The sequence below is a fragment of the Hemiscyllium ocellatum genome, chromosome 25 (assembly GCF_020745735.1).
Source record: "Hemiscyllium ocellatum isolate sHemOce1 chromosome 25, sHemOce1.pat.X.cur, whole genome shotgun sequence".
Lineage (NCBI taxonomy): Eukaryota > Metazoa > Chordata > Chondrichthyes > Orectolobiformes > Hemiscylliidae > Hemiscyllium > Hemiscyllium ocellatum.
In genome coordinates, this window is record NC_083425.1 from 33994495 (window position 1) to 34015093 (window position 20599).

General features: G+C 41.3%; 1 protein-coding gene across 1 annotated transcript; it reads left to right on the forward strand.

Annotated features, from left to right (window-relative positions):
- The first annotated feature begins 290 nt into the window (after positions 1-290).
- Positions 291-1406, forward strand: LOC132827979 (urotensin-2 receptor-like). Its single transcript, XM_060844832.1, has one exon. It carries the CDS (start codon positions 291-293, stop codon positions 1404-1406), a length of 1116 nt encoding a protein of 371 aa, XP_060700815.1.
- Positions 1407-20599: the final 19193 nt, after the last annotated feature.

The following is a 20599-nucleotide window of genomic DNA, read 5'->3' on the forward strand; positions in this document are numbered from 1 at the left end:
CACAGACCTCAGATATGGTTTTATTATACATAAACAGTTTATTGAAACGATGGACTACAATTGACACAGTATTTGCATTCTGCTGTAAGCCATCTTCACCTGAATTCTGCTAAAAAACGGTTTGGTCAGCCACAGGGAGACTCCCAAATGTTCCTGCCCAGTGGATCCGGTCGGTGAGTGTGGAGCTGAGCTGGAAGTTAGGACAGGGAGAGAGTTAAGGAGGAGTTAACTGCAGGCTCTGTCTGACGCAGTGAGCAGAGAGCTGCTGATGTGAAGTTCCATCTCCAGCCATGTGCATGCTGCCGCCTGCCCGGGACAACATGTATCCCAACAGCTCGGAGAACCTGACAGCATCCGACTCCCCGTCCAGCCTGAGGGCGACGGACGAGATGATGCTCACCTCGGCTTTCAGCACCGTGCTCTCCTTCATGTGTGTGGCCGGCCTGGCCGGCAATGTGTACACGCTGGTGCTGATGTGCCAGTCCATGCGCTCCGCCGCCTCCATGTACATCTACATCGTGAGCTTGGCGCTGGCGGACCTGCTCTACCTCTCCACCATCCCCTTCATCATCTGCACCTCACTCGCCAAGAGCTGGTACTTCGGGGACCTGGGCTGCCGGCTGCTGCTCAGTCTCGACCTGCTGACCATGCACGCCAGCATCTTCACCCTGACCGTGATGTGCACCGAGCGCTACCTGGCCGTGGTCAAGCCGCTGGCCATGGTCAAGCGCTCTCAGGGCTACAGGAAGGCGATGGCCGGGGCGGTGTGGTTGCTCAGCGTGTTCCTCACGCTGCCCGTGACCAGCATGGTCAACCTGCAGGAGAGCAGGAGGGAGAATGGCACTGTGCGCAGAATGTGCGCCCCAACGTGGACTGGGCAGACCTACACCATTTACCTGACAGTGCTGTTCAACACCAGCATTGTGGCGCCCGGGGTGATCATCGGCTTCCTGTACACCCAGTTAGCACGGACCTACCTGCAGTCCCAAAGAAACACTCTCTCTAAGAGAGGCAGCAGCAGGTCTTCCAAGCAGCGAGTGGTCCTCATGATATTCGGCATCGTGGTGGTTTTCTGGGCTTGCTTCCTGCCTTTCTGGGTCTGGCAGCTCATCCGCCTCTATTGCAAATCCTTAAAGCTGACTCAGCGGACAGTAACTTGTATCAACTACCTGATGACCTGCCTGACCTACAGCAACAGCTGCATTAACCCTTTCCTGTACACGCTGCTCACCAAGAATTACAAGGAGTACATGAAAAACAAGCAGAGGCATTTTCAAAGGTCGGCATCCGCATCCTTTAAAAGGCACGCCAGCCTGCGACCGTCCCTAAAGTCCATCTCCTCCTGTAACCAGACCAGCAACTCCTCCGAATCAATAGCCATGGGTCATTTGAAAGGGTCGAAATGACTCTGGACAAATAGAAACGTGTTCGAACGCTCAGGTAAGTAAGCAACTTTAATTCAACTTCAGGCTCGGTTGTCGTCCCTTATATACAGGTGTACAGGAGAGAAGCAGAATTCCGGCACTAAATGCAATACCAAAGAAAAGCAACACAGAACTTTAAGGGTTATTTTTCTAAGTATGTCTATATCTCATTTCAAATCACCGCATGGAAGACTAATTGTAAGGTCTGAGCCCTTTTGTTTTGAAGTGCAATTTCTGAAGATTGAAACATGATCAAATTGAAGAGATAGCTTTTGCTGTAGCTCATCCAAAATCCCACATCAATGAACTAGCACTTTCAAGGGAATTTCTCTGTAACATATTCGTTAACACTTGCCTATCTTTATTGGATGAAAGCAATGCTAAATAAAGCCATTCAGTCCCCAAACTTGGCATTTTGCCCTTTAAAGCAAACAGTCTTTCAATTAAAACCGGAAAAAGATAATTCCACCCTAAATATATCTTCCTTTGAAATGGATTTTTCATGCACTCAATATCTGACAACACCAGGTTATAGTCCAACAGGTTTAATTGGAAGCAACTAGCTTTCGGAGCGACGCTCCTTCATCAGGTGATTGTCCTGAAGGAGCGTCGCTCAGAAAGCTAGTGCTTCCAATTAAACCTGTTGGACTATAACCTGGTGTTGTGTGATTTTTAACTTTGTACACCCCAGTCCAACACCGGCATCTCCAAATCATGCTCAATATCTGGGCTGTCTTGTGCTCTATCCTTTACTAATCAACTCATTTTAAATACTTTGTACTTGGAGCAAAGCAAAATATCAAGTGTTAGTCAGTTGTTTAAGATCTGTATCTGTCTGAAAATTCAGCCAAAAACAAAATGAAATTGACAACTTAATTTCAAATTGTGTTTTCATTGCTATCAATCTGCAATAATGTAAAGCTGCCTATTTAAACTATTTGCACAGATCACACATGTTCAGATTGCAGTAAAATTTTGATTAACATCACCCGAATGTAAGATTGTTCTGCACCCATTTGATCTTCATTATTTTTCTGCCTCAAATGATTACAGTTCACTTTAGCTAAGGGCAAGTTATCTGTCCTGTCCCAGTAATTTGAACAATGTGTTCTCAGAACATTTATTTCCATCACAGTTGGGAAATTTTGCTTCACAACAATTTTTCCATCATAGTTCAGTTTTAGAAACATTTCCACAAATAATCTGTTTATATGAATAGGGAAGTCCACACTTCAAGTAATTTTCTTTTCCACGCTTTATTATGGCACAAAATTTCTAAAATCTTCATAAATAATATTGTGTATTGGTTTTCCCAATATCCTCTTACGATACCCACTATTGGGTTATAACCTTCAGCAAGTAACACAATAGAAAAACCATGGCTATTGATGGAAAACTCCCATGTTAAAATTCAGGAGAGGATTCTGCACAATTCAACTAAATTATAATGAATATGATATACTCAATATAAAATAATGAAATGTATGTATTGTGACTGGAGAGGATTACTGCTTAAGTACCACATGATATATTCTTTTGAAGGATAATTTGAAATGCAAGTCTGTGATTTCAATGGAAAACTAGCATAATTTTTTTTTACTGGGATAGTTTTTACAAACATTCTATCACAAAGCTGGTTTTATTCTACCTTATAGCGTACATTTTTAAAATAAGCAATATGCTAACCGATCATTAAAATAACGTGAAGGAAATGTGTCAACCTATTACCTAAAGTATAGATTGCTCACAAATTATCACTGTTGTCAAAAATCTATTTCTAACATCTTAAAAAAAGCAACGTTTGCATATTATATTCGGGTTCCAGCTGAGGAAGAAATTACATTATCCCCCAGGAAGACTGATCAAGGTATCACCCAGCCAAACTGTCAAGTTTTATTACTGATTGAGGCCAGAAAATATAAGCAAATTGCTTTAAAAGGAAAAGGATGAGTACTCAAAGATCATAGACCCGGGTTGACAAGAGAGCTAAAAGTTTTCAGTAAAACAGGAAAAAGAAGTCAGTTGTAAAGCAGAAAGTAATTATTATGTAAAGTACAGGGAGGGAATTGAAAAGCAAATAAAGCAAAGAGATTACAAAAAGAAAAAAACAAGAATAAACATTAAATTGAACCCTAAAACATTTTGTATTACATGAATGTAAGTTCTGATTAGGGGAAATATTAGTTCTATTAAGGAACTAAAATGAGGAAGAGGCGTGAAGTATGGTTAAAATATTAAATGAGCCTTCATAAAGGAAGGTGAAGATGCAGAGGTTATACTTTATTATTTTGTGAGGGATTAAGGAAGGATGTTGATAGCTAGTAAAATAGAATTAGCATGACTCTAAGTTGCTAAGTTAGTCGGTCTGGCCACAATGGCTCCTTCCTAGGTTAATGAAAGAAGCAGAAGTGTGGAAATAAGCGAGATATCGGTCACAGTCTTTCTGGCTTGGTTGGAAATAGGAACAAAGCTAGAAGACTGTAGGTTGCCAATGTTATATCCCTATTCAGGAAAAAGGGAAGGGACAAACCAGGAATCTTTGAGGCAGTCAGCCTAAAAGCAGTTGCAAGGAAAATTATTTGAAATCATTTTCAGGGTTAAAGCAAATTATCATTTGAAAAACACATTGGCTAATCAAGGAAAAGCAGCATGGATTTGTTAAAGTCAATTCATTTTGACCAACATGATTCAATTTCTTTAATGGGGTTAAGAAAGGTTGATTAAGATAGCATAGGAGATATTGTTTGTGTGGACTCTGACAAGGCATTTCACAAAGAGCCATACAGGAGGCTTGTTAAAAAAATAGAAACCTGGAATTAAGAGCAAAAATAGCAGCATAGATGACTGGGAGATGGTTTGCAATGAATTAATGATTTTCAAAGATTGAGTTTACACAAACAATGTAGATAGTAGTTCTGTAAAGAATTACAATATTCAAAGATGACATAAAACTTGTCAGATCATATCTTATTTGGAAGCAGGAGAACCTGCCAGGAGATCTCACATGTTGTAATCGTGACCATCTTCAAGGAAGGTGACAGGTCCACCTGCAATAACGAGAAAGGAATTTCCCTGTTGTCAACCAGAGGGAAGGTTATCACAAGAATCCTTCTCAATCATTTTCTCTGTGGCTGCAGAGCTCCTTCCAGAGTCTCCAAGTGGACTCCATCCTCTAAGGGTCACAATAGACATGATCTTCACCACGTGATGGTTACTAAAGAAATGGGAGGAAAGTATACCAACTATTGTACATTACCTTTTTTTTGACTTAGCAAAGACCTTTCACACAGTCAACCAAGAGGGATTATGGAGCATCCTCCTTCATTTTGGCTGCCTGCAAAAGTTTGTCATGTTCCACTGCCTGCACCATAATGGCATGCAAGCCATGATCCTAAGCAACAGATCCATCATGGATAATTCATGTTGGGACAAGGGTCAAGCAAGGCTGTGTCAATGCACCAATGGTCATCTCAATCTTCCATGCAACAGTGCTCTACCTCAACCTTAGCATGTTTCCCTTTAGGAATGGAGCTAACCTGCAGAATAAATGGGAAGCTGTTTAACCTCCACTACCTGCAGGCTGGTTTCAAGGCCATTGCATCCTGTGTTATTGAACTACAGTGTGGAGGCAATGCTTGCTTCTGTGCACATTGGGGATACTGAGTTCTAAGCCTCTGTCAACATATTCAGTGAAGAGTAAGAGATCGTGGGCTTACACGAAACAGTCATAAGACAAAAGTCTTCTACCGAAATGCCTCTTAAACCCCAGTTATCAAACTCACAAATCAGGCCTTGAACAATGTGGAACACTCACCATACCTCGGAGCCTACTGTTAACAACGGCAGATATTGACCCATGAGATTGAACATTACCTTAAATGTGCCAGCAAAAACTTCAGCTGGAAAAGAGAGAGTGTTTGAAGACTAGTACCTGGTACATGATGTCAGAAACCCAGTACCAAGCTCATGGCCTACACAGCAATAGTGAGAATCCCCGTCCTGTATGGCTCAGGAGTGTAGAATATGTACAGCAGGTACCTCAGGATCTTACAGAGGCACCTTGAAAAAGCAGCTTCCTCTGGAACATCCTGCAAAAGCATTGGCAGAATCGGTGTGCAAGCATCAATGTTCTTGCTCATACTGATGTCCCAGCGTCAAAACACTAACCACGCTCAGTCCGCTCCATTGGTTAGGCATAATTATCCATGTGCCTGGCTCAAGATTCCCAAAACAAGCTTTATATGCAGAGCTTCGGGCATGACAAACAAGACAAAGAAAGTCAGAAGAAATGCTTCATGAACACTGTCCCAGATTCCTTGATAAAGTAGCACATCCCCATTGACACCTAGGAAAGCTTACACCAAATTCAACTCAAGTGGAAGGAAAAAGTCTGAACCCAGTGTCGCATTTGACAACAAGCTGAAGTCTGGGGTTGACAGAGAAAGGACTGCATGGCAACTAGGCATATAAAGCTTTCTTTCCCTGTCCATGCATTGGACTTTTCAGTCACCTGCAGACTCACTTTTCGCGTGGAAGCAAAGAACCATAAGCGCCTGCCAAAAAGGGAAGTGATGGTGATAATTATAGACTTCGGATGATAGGCAGAAATGGAGGGAAACATGGAAGCTGGAGATCAATGCAGAGAAATGAAAAGCAATTTACTTTGTAAGAACAAACAGAAAAAGCCAGCGTGGTACAATTTGTATGATTTTATAAAGTACAGAAGAAGAGAAATCTTAATGCACAAATCATTAAAATGGGCAGGGCAGGTGAATGCCAGTGGTTAAAATACATGGATTTATAAATAGAGATATAGATTAAGAATTAAAATAGAGAAATCTAGAACAGTAATGGTGATCATGAAACTCTCATTGATTGTTATAAAAACCCATTGCTTTACTAATCATTTTGAAGGGAAGGGTATCTATCATCTTTACCAACGTGTGACTACTGATCCACAGAAATGTACTTGACTCTTAACTGCTGTCAAGGGCACTGCCAACAAATTCTGGCCTTTCCAGTGATTCCCAGATCTTATCAAACAATTAAGAAAACACATTATTAATCATGATTAGGCCTGGCTAGCCTCTGCTACGGCATTGGTGACAATTCTGGCACCGTAGACTGGAAAGTCGCAATGAGAAAGGTCATTGGAGGTTTAAAAAGACTTGCATTTATAAAGGACTTCCCATGACCGCAGGTCATTCCAAAATGCTTCACAGCACTTGAAATGTAGTTCTTGGTGTATTGTAGGAAACACAGCTGGTTGTTTACACATAACAAGTCCCCACAAATCACAGTGTAAAAATGATCAGCCGTTATTACTTGGTGGAGCTGATTGACAGAGAAATTAGGAATTAACAAAGAATGTTTATGACATAGAAAAAAAATCAACCTGGCCTATCGTGTCTAATGGCCCAAAAAAGAACCATTCAACCTAATCCAACTTTCTACTATTTAGTCCGTAGCTCTGCGGTTATGACGCCTGATAAGTGTGCTTCTGACACATTTCAGGTATGGAATATGTTTGAAAATCTGATTTGACTACTGAGAAGTGGTGAACAAAATATAAATAAGAGAAGCAACAAGGGAGTGGCTGGCAGCTAACTTAAAGATATCCTAAAATCTTCGACAAGCACACAAATAGCAAAATGAGGAGTGAGGCTGATTTAGTGACAAAAAAAGGGGATTTACACAAAGAGGCAATGGGCATAGCTGAGGTAGTTGCAAATTACCAAAGAAGACGGTGTGATGCAGGCCATGGACAAAACAGAGTTGATTCAATTGCTACAAGTGTTTACAGTTGACAAGGTATTGGATCGAAATCTATTGGAAAGGTTGCCTGTGCTTAAAGTTGAAAAGGCATCAGGACTGGAGGAGATGCGATCAAGAATAGAGGGAAGTGAGAGTGGAAATGACAGAAGCATGAACAATAATTTTGTTACATACAGAGGTGGTGATAGACAACTTGAGAATTGAAAACTTTATACCCTTGTTCAAAAAAGGTGCAAGGACATTTTCAAGCAATGTGCAGGCAGGTCAGTTTAATTTGATGGGGTGTAAATTTCTACCGAGAATAATAGGACAATATTTCAAATTAAGGAAAACCAAATTGGAGTTCATAAACCAAACCTGTACTTAACTAAATTGATGACATATTTTTTAAAAATTAAGAGAAATTTGATCAGGGCTATAACGTTGATATGGTGTATATAGACTTTTAAAAGACATTTCACACAACAGACTGATGAGAAATGTTTAAGCTCCTGGGATAAAAGGGACAGAAGCAACCGGTGTTAGGAAACAATGAGTTATGGTCAAAAAATATTTTTTTAACTCGAGTTTACAATGAAATTCCCATGGGTCATTGTTAGGATCTTTGTTTCTCCTTATTCACATTAAGCTTGTGGTACAGGCCACAATTTCAGTACTTGTGGGTGATGCAAAACTTAGCAATATTATAAACTTGAGGCAGACAGTGTTACTTTCACAGGATATTGACCACTTGGTGAATGCAAAGAAATGTGAAGTGATTCATTTTGGTGGAAAGAACATGAAAAGACAGTTCAGACTAAAGATTACAACTGTAAAAGGAGTGCAGAAGCAGAGAGTATTGTGTATATGTGCATGAGATGGCAAGATCGATTCGGGTTAAGGCAATACAGGTTAATAACGCAAACTATGTTCCACACTAATAGGCACAGAGTGCAAGATACCAGTTCTAAATCCTACATGTTCTCTGGGCTCCAGACTTTGTACATGGTGGTGATGAGGATTCTTCCCTTGATTAGCCTGATCTGCAACAATTGTCATTGTAAAGTAATGTATTACTCAGAGGATTGTGAACTTTTCACATGGTGACAGCTGAATCAGAGAGGAGTTTCCCATAACACAGAATGTGTTTTGTTAATATTCCGGTCACTTTCACTGGTTACATTTACAAGTTGGGCCCAGAAAACTAGTTTTGAATTAATGTTCATGACGGTTGCCTGTAGCGTACTGTGGCATGCCTCTGGTGATCATTGCCTTTGCGAGCTGTCCAGAGTAAACTCGAGATGGGATTTTTTGTTTAGCAAAAATGCTTTTATTATTCAGTAATCTCATTTTTATAGAACACAAACAATGATTGAAGGATTTGACAACATAATAACTTCAGAATAACATTTCCTCAGTCATTGCCCCTAATAGCAGGATGTTCTGAATTGCACATTTGGGTTGTTGTCATTGCAACACAGCAAAGCTGAATAAAAATGGAAGTGTGTGTCAGGAATCACCACTACAGTCTTGTCTCTCCCTCCCCTAATTGCCCCCTGAAGACATTGTGAAATGATCTGAAACGCTGTAACAATCCTCATATTGCTAACCCTGGCAGGTCAGTATCTGTACAGAGGACAATATTTGATGTTGAGATAGGCTGGGACTTTGTTTTACAGCAAACAAGGGCAGGACTTATACAATTAAAGGTGGTGCCTTGGGTAGTATTGTGGAACAGAGTGCCACAATATCTTACATAGACAGGGTGGTTAAGAAGGCATTTTTTTTTAGATTAGATTACTTACAGTGTGGAAACAGGCCCTTTGGCCCAACAAGGCCACACCGACCCGCCGAAGAGAAACCTACCCATACCCCCCTACATTTACCCCTTACCTAACACTACGGGCAATTTAACATGGCCAATTCACCTGACCCGCACATCTTTGGATTGTGGGAGGAAACTAGAGCACCCGGAGGAAACCCACGCAGACATGGGGAGAACGTGCAAACTCCACACAGTCAGTTGCCTGAGTCGGGAATTGAACCCGGATCTCTGGCACTGTGAGGCAGCAGTGCTAACCACTGTGCCACCGTGCCGCCCACAAAGCATTTAGCATGCTTGCCTTGATTGGTCAGACCTTTGAATATCGAGGTTGGGAAATCATGTTAAGGTTGTACCAGACATTGGTGAGGCCTCTTTCTGGAGTACTGTGTCCAGGTCTAGTTGTCATTTTATAGGAAGGATATTAAGAATTGGAGAGTATTCAGGAAATATTCATCAGGACGTTTCTGGGAATGGCAGGTTTGAGTTATGGGGAAGAGGCTGAATAGGCTGGGATCATTTTCATTGGAGCGTATGAATTTGAAGGGTGACCTATTTGAGGATTTTAAAATTTTGAGTCTAGTAAGGTGAACAGAAGATTTTTTTTTCCTAGGGTGGGAGATTTCAGGACAAAAGGGAGTATTTTTAAGGTGAGAGGAGAAAGATTAAAAAAGACATGAGAGGCAACAATTTTTTACACGGAGATTGGTTAGCATGTGGAATGAACTGCCAGAAGAAGTGGTGATGCAGATACAGTTACAACATTTAAGACATATGGAAAAGTACATGAATAAGAAATATTTGGAGTTATATGGTCGAAACATAGGCAAGTGAGACTAGTTTACTTTGGGGTTATGGTTGGCATGGACTGGTTGATGCGAAGGGTCTGTTTCTGTTCTGTATGATTCAATAACAGATGAATATTAGCCAGGATAACTACTTTGGTCTTCTTCAAGATAGCATTGCAGTATCTTTTCCACAATGGAGGTCTCCGTTTAGCGTAACTGGTGAAACATGGCAGCCTCACAGTGCACCACAGTGTCAGCAGTGTGCTGGAGGGTAAGCTGAAGTTTATTTGTTTAAATTCTGGAGTTCTTGAACTCAAACTTGCAACTCTAGTACAGCGCTTTCGAGAGAATCACAGCTGACACAGGAAAGATGAAAGGACTTCATAAATCAAGAAAAGATTGATGAGAGATGTAAACATGTTATATGAAAAACAATCCCTTTTGTTGACTATCAAGTAACAAGAGATCATAGTTTTTTTAAAAAACTTGCATTTATAAAGCATCTTTAATGCAACAAAATATCACAAGGCACTTAATAGTTGGCAATAATTGCCAAAAGATGTTGAGGGCAAAGGAGAAAAGATTAAAGCTGTGAGGATCTGGAATGCTGTACTAGAAGCCAATTCTACAAAATAATTGTAAAAGGGAGTTAAACATGTCCTTTAGACAAAAATCTCGCAGACACAAAGTGAAATGCAAAGTCTAAGAATAATTGCTCCTCCAAAGGGTCAGGACAACTTCACCTCCCAAATAGCCAACTGGGCTCTTAAATTTCTATGATTGTATGGCTTCTAATGTGAAGGCCATCCACTTTTTTGAATTGAAAATGTTGAACAGAGAAGACTCCTCAAAAAGCACTTTACAGAAACGCCAGAAGCCAATGGGAGAATAGGCAATGTGCTGATGTGTATTTGGTTTTATACGTATATATGTATTCAAACAATTAAGCTTGACCTCTGCTCAATACTCTGGTAAACCAAAAAAAAACTTAAAAGCTCAAATGTAACTTGAAAAATAAACACTTGCTTACGTACTTTGTTTCCTCATGAAACTGGTTTGAATATCAGATAAAATTTCTTTGTATAGAAATTAATACTACACTGAATATAACCCAATACGAAGCAATGAAAATGTGTTCAATTTGTTTCTCCTACAATCCAGCACTGTGTTTCAATTTTTAAAAATACATAATTCAGGTCCACAGTATTAGATCATATACGCAAAAGCTGAAATTCTGAGTGCACGTGCATGAAAACATTTACATTTTTATAGTGTTTTGCCTGCAAGGGTGATAGTCACACATGTATGTGATACAGAATTTGACGAAGCCCAAGTCTGTGAGATGTTGGTATTTGGGATTTCTGAAAAAGAAAGTTGTTCTGGTGTTCAGGGATTGATTTCAGTGCAGAGTCAGGCAGACAGTGGAGACTTGCATTTATTTAGAAAATAGCTAGAGAAACTCACCTGCTCTGACAGCCTTTGTTGACAAAGAAACAGAGTTAACATTGAGTCTGATATGACACTTCTTCAGAACTGAAAGTAGCTGGAAGATTGTGGTTTTTATGATGCTGATAGTGGGGGGATAAGGTGCCAGTTGCACAGAAGATTTGGGTGCCTAGAGCAAAAGACAAGGGAGTGATAATAATAGTAAAGAAGTGATGGAGATATTAAATAGGTGTAAATAATAGGCGTGAAAGGAGAAAATTGGTCAGCTTTGCTGAGAGCAAAGTCAACAAGATAAAAATAAGATTGTTCTGAGGAAGGTTCACTCAACTTGAAACATTAACTGTGCTATCTCTCTCCAGGAATACTGCCAGATTTGAGTTCCTCAGCAATTTCAGGTTTTGTTTCTGATTTCTAGCATCTGTGGTTATTTTAAAATACAAATGAAACACAGTTGTGGGACGAAAGGGAAGTGTAACAAAAATTGGAGGACAGAAGTCATTCAAAAGTTGTGGAAACTCAATATTCAGTCCTATGAGCTGTAAGGTGCCTCAGTGAGAAATTGTTGGTTCTCTTGCATTGAGCTTCATTGGAACACTGTAGCAGACCAATAATTTAGGGTGTAGGTTTGCTCGCTGAGCTGTAGGTTTGATATCCAGATGTTTCATTACTAGGTAACATCATCAGTGGTGACCTCCAAGTGAAGCGAAGCTGTTGTCTCCTGCTTTCTATTTATATGTTTGACCTGGATGGGGTTCCTGGGGTTTGTGGTGATGTCATTTTGTGTTCGTTTTCTGAGGGGTTAATAAATGGCATCTAGATCTATGTGTTTGTTTATGGCATTGTGGTTGGAATGCCAGGCCTCTAGAAATTCTCTGGCATGTCTTTGCTTAGTCTGTTCCAGGATAGATGTGTTGTCCCAGTCGAAATGGTGGTTTTTTTCATCCGTGTGTAGGGCTATGAGGGAGAGGGGGTCGTGTCTTTTTATGGCTAGCTGGTGTTCATGTATCCTGGTGGCTAACTTTCTTCCTATGTAGTGTTTGTGGCAGTCCTTGCATGGAATTTTATAGATGACATTGGTTTTGTCCATGGGTTGTACTGGGTCTTTTAAGTTTGTTAGACTTTGTTTGAGAGTGTTGGTGGGTTTGTGTGCTACTAGGATTCCGAGGGGTCTCAGTAATCTGGCTGTCATTTCCGAAACTTCTTTGGTATATGGTAAGGTGGTTAGGGTTTCTGGCTGTGTTTTGTCTGCTTGTCGTGGTTTGTTCTTGGCGAATCTGCGCACTGTGTTTTTTGAGTATACGTTGTTCTTGAATATGTTGTATAGGTGGTTCTCCTCTGTTTTTCGAAGTTCGTCTGTGCTGAAGTGTGTGGTGGCTCATTGGAATAGTGTTCTGATACAGCTTCGTTTGTGTGTGTTGGGATGGTTGCTGGTGTAGTTGAGTATTTGGTCAGCGTTTGTCGGTTTTCTGTATACGCAGGTTTGTAATTCTCCCTTGTCCTTTCTTTCTACTGTGATGTCCAGAAATGCGAGTTTGTTGTCAGTTTCTTCCTCCTTAGTGAACCTTATGCCTGCGAGGGTGTTGTTGATGATGTTAAATGTCTCTTCTATCTTGTTTCGTTTTGTGATGACAAAGGTGTCATCTACGTAGCGAACTCAGATTTTTGGTTTGATGATTGGTAGGGCTGTTTGTTCTAGCCTTTGCATTACCGCTTCTGTTATGAATCCTGATAGCGGAGATCCCATGGGTGTGCCGTTGGTTTGTTTGTAGACTATGTTGTTGAAGGTGAAGTGGGTGGTGAGGCACAGGTCCACTAGCTTCATGATGTTTTCGTTGGTAATGTGATTGATGGTGGTTGGTGTGTGTGTGTGATGGTCTGTTCTAAAAGTGTGGCGAATGTTTTCTTTGCCAGGTCGATGTTGATGGAGGTGAACAGTGCTGTTACGTCGAATGAGATCATTGCTTCGTCTTCCTCTATTTTGGTGTTTTTGATGATTTTTAGGAATTCCTGGGTGGAGTGGTTGGAGTGCTGTGACTCTTCTACACGGTACTTCAGTCTCACAGACTGGCCAAAGAACTACACGCAAGTTGGTGTTCCGGATAGTGAGACTATAGGTCTGAGGGGGGCTCCTGGTTTATGGATTTTTGGTAGTCTGTAGAATTGTGGGGTGTTGGTCCTGTCGGGTTTCATTTTCTGGAATTCCGTCTTGTTTAATTGTCCGGAATTGTGTAATTTTCTTAGGAGATATGTAATTTTGTTTCCAAATTGTGGGGTCGGGTCTAGTGCCACCTTTTGGTAGGTGTTGGTGTCTGCGACTAGTGGATTGGCTTTCTCTATGTAGTCCCTTCTGTTCAGGATAACTGTGAACCGACCTTTGTCTGCAGGTGATATAACGATGTTTTTTTGTCTTTTTTCAAGGTTTTCTAGGGCTTTCTTTTCTTGTGTGTTCAGTTTGTTTCCTTCCCTTTTTCAGCTCAGAGTAGGTGCAACTGTCTGTCTGATCGTTTGTTGTGTTTCTTCCATGAGATTGTTGTCCTTCAATGTGGTTTCTAATGCCGCTGGGAAATCCTTCTTATCAGCGTCTCGGTAATTGAAATTTAATCCTTTGACTCGTACCGTTTCTTCTGTGTCTGATAGGGTCCGGTCCGGTCACAAAAAAAGACAAAACCCGATAACACCGGGGCATGGATAAAGAACTTATCAGACCGGACCCTATCAGACACAGAAGAAACGGTACGAGTCAAAGGATTAAATTTCAATTACCGAGACGCTGATAAGAAGGATTTCCTAGCGGCATTAGAAACCACATTGAGGGACAACAATCTCACAGAAGAAACACAACAAACGATCAGACAGACAGTTGCACCTACTCTGAGCCGAAAAAGGGAAGGAAACAAACTGAACACACAAGAAAAGAAAGCCCTAGAAAACCTCAAAAAAGACAAAAAAACATCGTTATATTACCTGCAGGCAAAGGTCGGCTCACAGTCATCCTGAACAGAAGGGACTACATAGAGAAAGCCAATCCACTAGTCGCAGACACCAACACCTACCAACAGGTGGCACTAGACCCGACCCCACAATTTGGAAACAAAATTACATATCTCTTAAGAAAACTACACAATTCCAGACAATTAAACAAGACGGAATTCCAGAAAATGAAACCCGACGGGACCAACACCCCACGATTCTACAGACTACCAAAAATCCATAAACCAGGAGCGCCCCTCAGACCTATAGTCTCACTACCCGGAACACCAACTTACAGACTGGCCAAAGAACTACACACGAGACTGAAGTACCTTGTAGAAGAGACACAGCACTCCATCCACTCCACCCAGGAATTCCTAAAAATCATCAAAAACACCAAAATAGAGGAAGACGAAGCAATGATCTCATTCGACGTAACAGCACTGTTCACCTCCATCAACATCGACCTGGCAAAGGAAACATTCGCCACACTTTTAGAACAGACCATCACACACACCCCAACCACCATCAATCACATTACCAACGAAAACATCATGAAGCTAGTGGACCTGTGCCTCACCACCCACTTCACCTTCAACAACATAGTCTACAAACAAACCAACGGCACACCCATGGGATCTCCGCTATCAGGATTCATAACAGAAGCAGTAATGCAAAGGCTAGAACAAACAGCCCTACCAACCATCAAAGCAAAAATCTGGGTCCGCTATGTAGATGACACCTTTGTCATCACAAAACGAAACAAGATAGAAGAGATATTTAACATCATCAACAACACCCTCACAGGCATAAAGTTCACCAAGGAGGAAGAAACCGACAACAAACTCGCATTTCTGGACATCACAGTAGAAAGAAAGGACAAGGGAGAATTACAAACCTGTGTATACAGAAAACCGACAAACACTGACCAAATACTCAACTACACCAGCAACCATCCCAACACACACAAACAAAGCTGTATCGGAACACTATTCCAACGAGCCACCACACACTGCAGCACAGACAAACTTCAAAAAACAGAGGAGAACCACCTATACGACGTATTCAAGAAGAACGTATACTCAAAAAATACAGTGCGCAGATTCGCCAAGAACAAACCACGACAAGCAGACAAAACACAGCCAGAAACCCTAACCACCTTACCATATACCAAAGAAGTTTCAGAAATGACAGCCAGACTACTGAGACCCCTCAGAATTCTAGTAGCACACAAACCCACCAACACTCTCAAACAAAAACTAACAAACTTAAAAGACCCAGTACAACCCATGGACAAAACCAATGTCATCTATAAAATTCAATGCAAGGACTGCCACAAACACTACGTAAGACAAACAGGAAGAAAGTTAGCCACTAGGCTAGCCACAAAAAGACACAACCCTCTCTCCCTCATAGCCCTACACACGGATAAAAAAAAACACCATTTCGACTGGGACAACACATCTATCCTGGGACAGGCTAAGCAAAGATATGCCAGAGAATTCCTAGAGACCTGGCACTCCAACCACAACGCCATAAACAAGCATATAGATCTAGATGCCATCTATCAACCCCTCAGAAAATGAACAGGAAATGACATCACCACATCACCACATAGGACAAACAGGGAGAACCACAAACCCCAGGCACCCCATCCAGGAGAAAGATATAAATAAAAAGCAGAAGACAACAGCTTCGCTTCACTTGGAGGTCGCCCACTGATGATGTTACCTAGCCAGGTAATGAAATGTCTGGATCTCAAACCTACAGCTCAGCGAGCAAACCTACACCCTAAATCTCAACCTGAGCTACAAACCTTCACAAACCTTGTGAAGGCCAATAATGGAAATGCCAGCATGGGAGCAAGATGGTTGATGATTCCAGAATGGATAGGAAATTGTTTCCTGCCATTTAACCAGAGAGTTGGAATAGTGAGTATTTACTCAAATTGGCAGGATATATTCAGTAATGTGCTACAGGCATCTGTGTTGTTGCCTCAATTATTCACAATATTCATTAACACCTTGGAAAATGGCATAAAAAGCCAAAAGTCTCCAAATTTGCTGATGACATAAAAATTAGGCAGCTTTGTAGACAGTGTTGACAACAGTGTAAAATTTCACCAGGATATTGATAAATTTGGTGGATGGGCAAAGCTGTAGGAAATGAACTTTAATAATTAGCAACTTTGAGGATATCCATTTTGGACCAGAAAAGGACAAATCAAGATTTTTTTTAGAAAGCCCAGTGGAAATATAATGGAAAGCCATCAAACTTTAAGGTTCGAGTACATAGCTCTTTTAAATGCCACAAACATGTGCAGAAAATGGTTAAGATGGTTAATGGAATGTTGAAGTTCATATTGAGAGGGCTGGAGTATAGGATGCAGACATTATGCCACAGTTACATAAAATCCTCATTAGATGCCACTTAAGAGTACTTTGTGCAGTTCTGGGTACCACACCTCAGGAAGGATGTTTTAGCTATGGAAAGAGTTCAACACAGGTTAACAAGGATGATACCTGGACTTTAGGAGTTAAGTTATGAGAAGAGATTTTACAAATGAGGCCTTTATTGTGCAGAATTTAAAAGTTTAAGATGTAATTTAATTGAAATCTTCAGGATATGAAGAGGGAAAGACAAGGTAGATAACAGTAAGTTACTTCAACTGGTTGAAGATTCTCAAACCAGGGGACAAAGTCTCAGAATTACGACCAAGCCATTCAGGAAAAATGTTAGAAAGCACTTCTACATGCAAAGAATAGTGGAGGTTTGGAATTTTCCTTCTAAAATGGTTGTTAATGTGAATTCAATTATTAAATTTAAATTGGAGATTGACAATTTTTTTATTAAGCAAGGAGATCAAAGGATATGGGCCCAAGGCAGATATATGTAGTTAGGCCACACATCAAAGAGCCTTAGCTAAACAAGTCAATGCAAATCAGGGTAAAACACTCCATTAACAGGCAATAGCCACCTGGAAGAGAAGGCAATTTAACAATCACCACATATATTCAATAGCATTACCATCACTGAATCTCACTCTCTCAACTTTCTGGGGATTATGTTTGACCAGATATAGGAACTGGACTTGCCATTCAAATACAGACTACAGAAGAAGGTCAGAGGCCAGGAAACCTGCGGCAAGTAACTCACCTCCCGATTCCACAATGCCTGTTTATCATCCACAAGGCACAATCAGGAGTGGGATGGAATACTCTCCACTTGCCTGGATGAGTGCAGCTCCAAAGATAGTCAAGAAGTTTGATACCATCCAGGACATAGCAAGCCTCTTGATTGGCTCTGTATCCAAAAACAATTACAGCCGCTATCAACATTCAGTAACAGCATTATGTACAGCTTACAACATGTAATATAGAAATTCAGGTGAACAGTGCTGTTACGTCGAATGAGATCATTGCTTCGTCTTCCTCTATTTTGGTGTTTTTGATGATTTTTAGGAATTCCTGGGTGGAGTGGTTGGAGTGCTGTGACTCTTCTACACGGTACTTCAGTCTCACAGACTGGCCAAAGAACTACACGCAAGTTGGTGTTCCGGATAGTGAGACTATAGGTCTGAGGGGGGCTCCTGGTTTATGGATTTTTGGTAGTCTGTAGAATTGTGGGGTGTTGGTCCTGTCGGGTTTCATTTTCTGGAATTCCGTCTTGTTTAATTGTCCGGAATTGTGTAATTTTCTTAGGAGATATGTAATTTTGTTTCCAAATTGTGGGGTCGGGTCTAGTGCCACCTTTTGGTAGGTGTTGGTGTCTGCGACTAGTGGATTGGCTTTCTCTATGTAGTCCCTTCTGTTCAGGATAACTGTGAACCGACCTTTGTCTGCAGGTGATATAACGATGTTTTTTTGTCTTTTTTCAAGGTTTTCTAGGGCTTTCTTTTCTTGTGTGTTCAGTTTGTTTCCTTCCCTTTTTCAGCTCAGAGTAGGTGCAACTGTCTGTCTGATCGTTTGTTGTGTTTCTTCCATGAGATTGTTGTCCTTCAATGTGGTTTCTAATGCCGCTGGGAAATCCTTCTTATCAGCGTCTCGGTAATTGAAATTTAATCCTTTGACTCGTACCGTTTCTTCTGTGTCTGATAGGGTCCGGTCCGGTCACAAAAAAAGACAAAACCCGATAACACCGGGGCATGGATAAAGAACTTATCAGACCGGACCCTATCAGACACAGAAGAAACGGTACGAGTCAAAGGATTAAATTTCAATTACCGAGACGCTGATAAGAAGGATTTCCTAGCGGCATTAGAAACCACATTGAGGGACAACAATCTCACAGAAGAAACACAACAAACGATCAGACAGACAGTTGCACCTACTCTGAGCCGAAAAAGGGAAGGAAACAAACTGAACACACAAGAAAAGAAAGCCCTAGAAAACCTCAAAAAAGACAAAAAAAACATCGTTATATTACCTGCAGGCAAAGGTCGGCTCACAGTCATCCTGAACAGAAGGGACTACATAGAGAAAGCCAATCCACTAGTCGCAGACACCAACACCTACCAACAGGTGGCACTAGACCCGACCCCACAATTTGGAAACAAAATTACATATCTCTTAAGAAAACTACACAATTCCAGACAATTAAACAAGACGGAATTCCAGAAAATGAAACCCGACGGGACCAACACCCCACGATTCTACAGACTACCAAAAATCCATAAACCAGGAGCGCCCCTCAGACCTATAGTCTCACTACCCGGAACACCAACTTACAGACTGGCCAAAGAACTACACACGAGACTGAAGTACCTTGTAGAAGAGACACAGCACTCCATCCACTCCACCCAGGAATTCCTAAAAATCATCAAAAACACCAAAATAGAGGAAGACGAAGCAATGATCTCATTCGACGTAACAGCACTGTTCACCTCCATCAACATCGACCTGGCAAAGGAAACATTCGCCACACTTTTAGAACAGACCATCACACACACCCCAACCACCATCAATCACATTACCAACGAAAACATCATGAAGCTAGTGGACCTGTGCCTCACCACCCACTTCACCTTCAACAACATAGTCTACAAACAAACCAACGGCACACCCATGGGATCTCCGCTATCAGGATTCATAACAGAAGCAGTAATGCAAAGGCTAGAACAAACAGCCCTACCAACCATCAAAGCAAAAATCTGGGTCCGCTATGTAGATGACACCTTTGTCATCACAAAACGAAACAAGATAGAAGAGATATTTAACATCATCAACAACACCCTCACAGGCATAAAGTTCACCAAGGAGGAAGAAACCGACAACAAACTCGCATTTCTGGACATCACAGTAGAAAGAAAGGACAAGGGAGAATTACAAACCTGTGTATACAGAAAACCGACAAACACTGACCAAATACTCAACTACACCAGCAACCATCCCAACACACACAAACAAAGCTGTATCGGAACACTATTCCAACGAGCCACCACACACTGCAGCACAGACAAACTTCAAAAAACAGAGGAGAACCACCTATACGACGTATTCAAGAAGAACGTATACTCAAAAAATACAGTGCGCAGATTCGCCAAGAACAAACCACGACAAGCAGACAAAACACAGCCAGAAACCCTAACCACCTTACCATATACCAAAGAAGTTTCAGAAATGACAGCCAGACTACTGAGACCCCTCAGAATTCTAGTAGCACACAAACCCACCAACACTCTCAAACAAAAACTAACAAACTTAAAAGACCCAGTACAACCCATGGACAAAACCAATGTCATCTATAAAATTCAATGCAAGGACTGCCACAAACACTACGTAAGACAAACAGGAAGAAAGTTAGCCACTAGGCTAGCCACAAAAAGACACAACCCTCTCTCCCTCATAGCCCTACACACGGATAAAAAAAAACACCATTTCGACTGGGACAACACATCTATCCTGGGACAGGCTAAGCAAAGATATGCCAGAGAATTCCTAGAGACCTGGCACTCCAACCACAACGCCATAAACAAGCATATAGATCTAGATGCCATCTATCAACCCCTCAGAAAATGAACAGGAAATGACATCACCACATCACCACATAGGACAAACAGGGAGAACCACAAACCCCAGGCACCCCATCCAGGAGAAAGATATAAATAAAAAGCAGAAGACAACAGCTTCGCTTCACTTGGAGGTCGCCCACTGATGATGTTACCTAGCCAGGTAATGAAATGTCTGGATCTCAAACCTACAGCTCAGCGAGCAAACCTACACCCTAAATCTCAACCTGAGCTACAAACCTTCACAAACCTTGTGAAGGCCAATAATGGAAATGCCAGCATGGGAGCAAGATGGTTGATGATTCCAGAATGGATAGGAAATTGTTTCCTGCCATTTAACCAGAGAGTTGGAATAGTGAGTATTTACTCAAATTGGCAGGATATATTC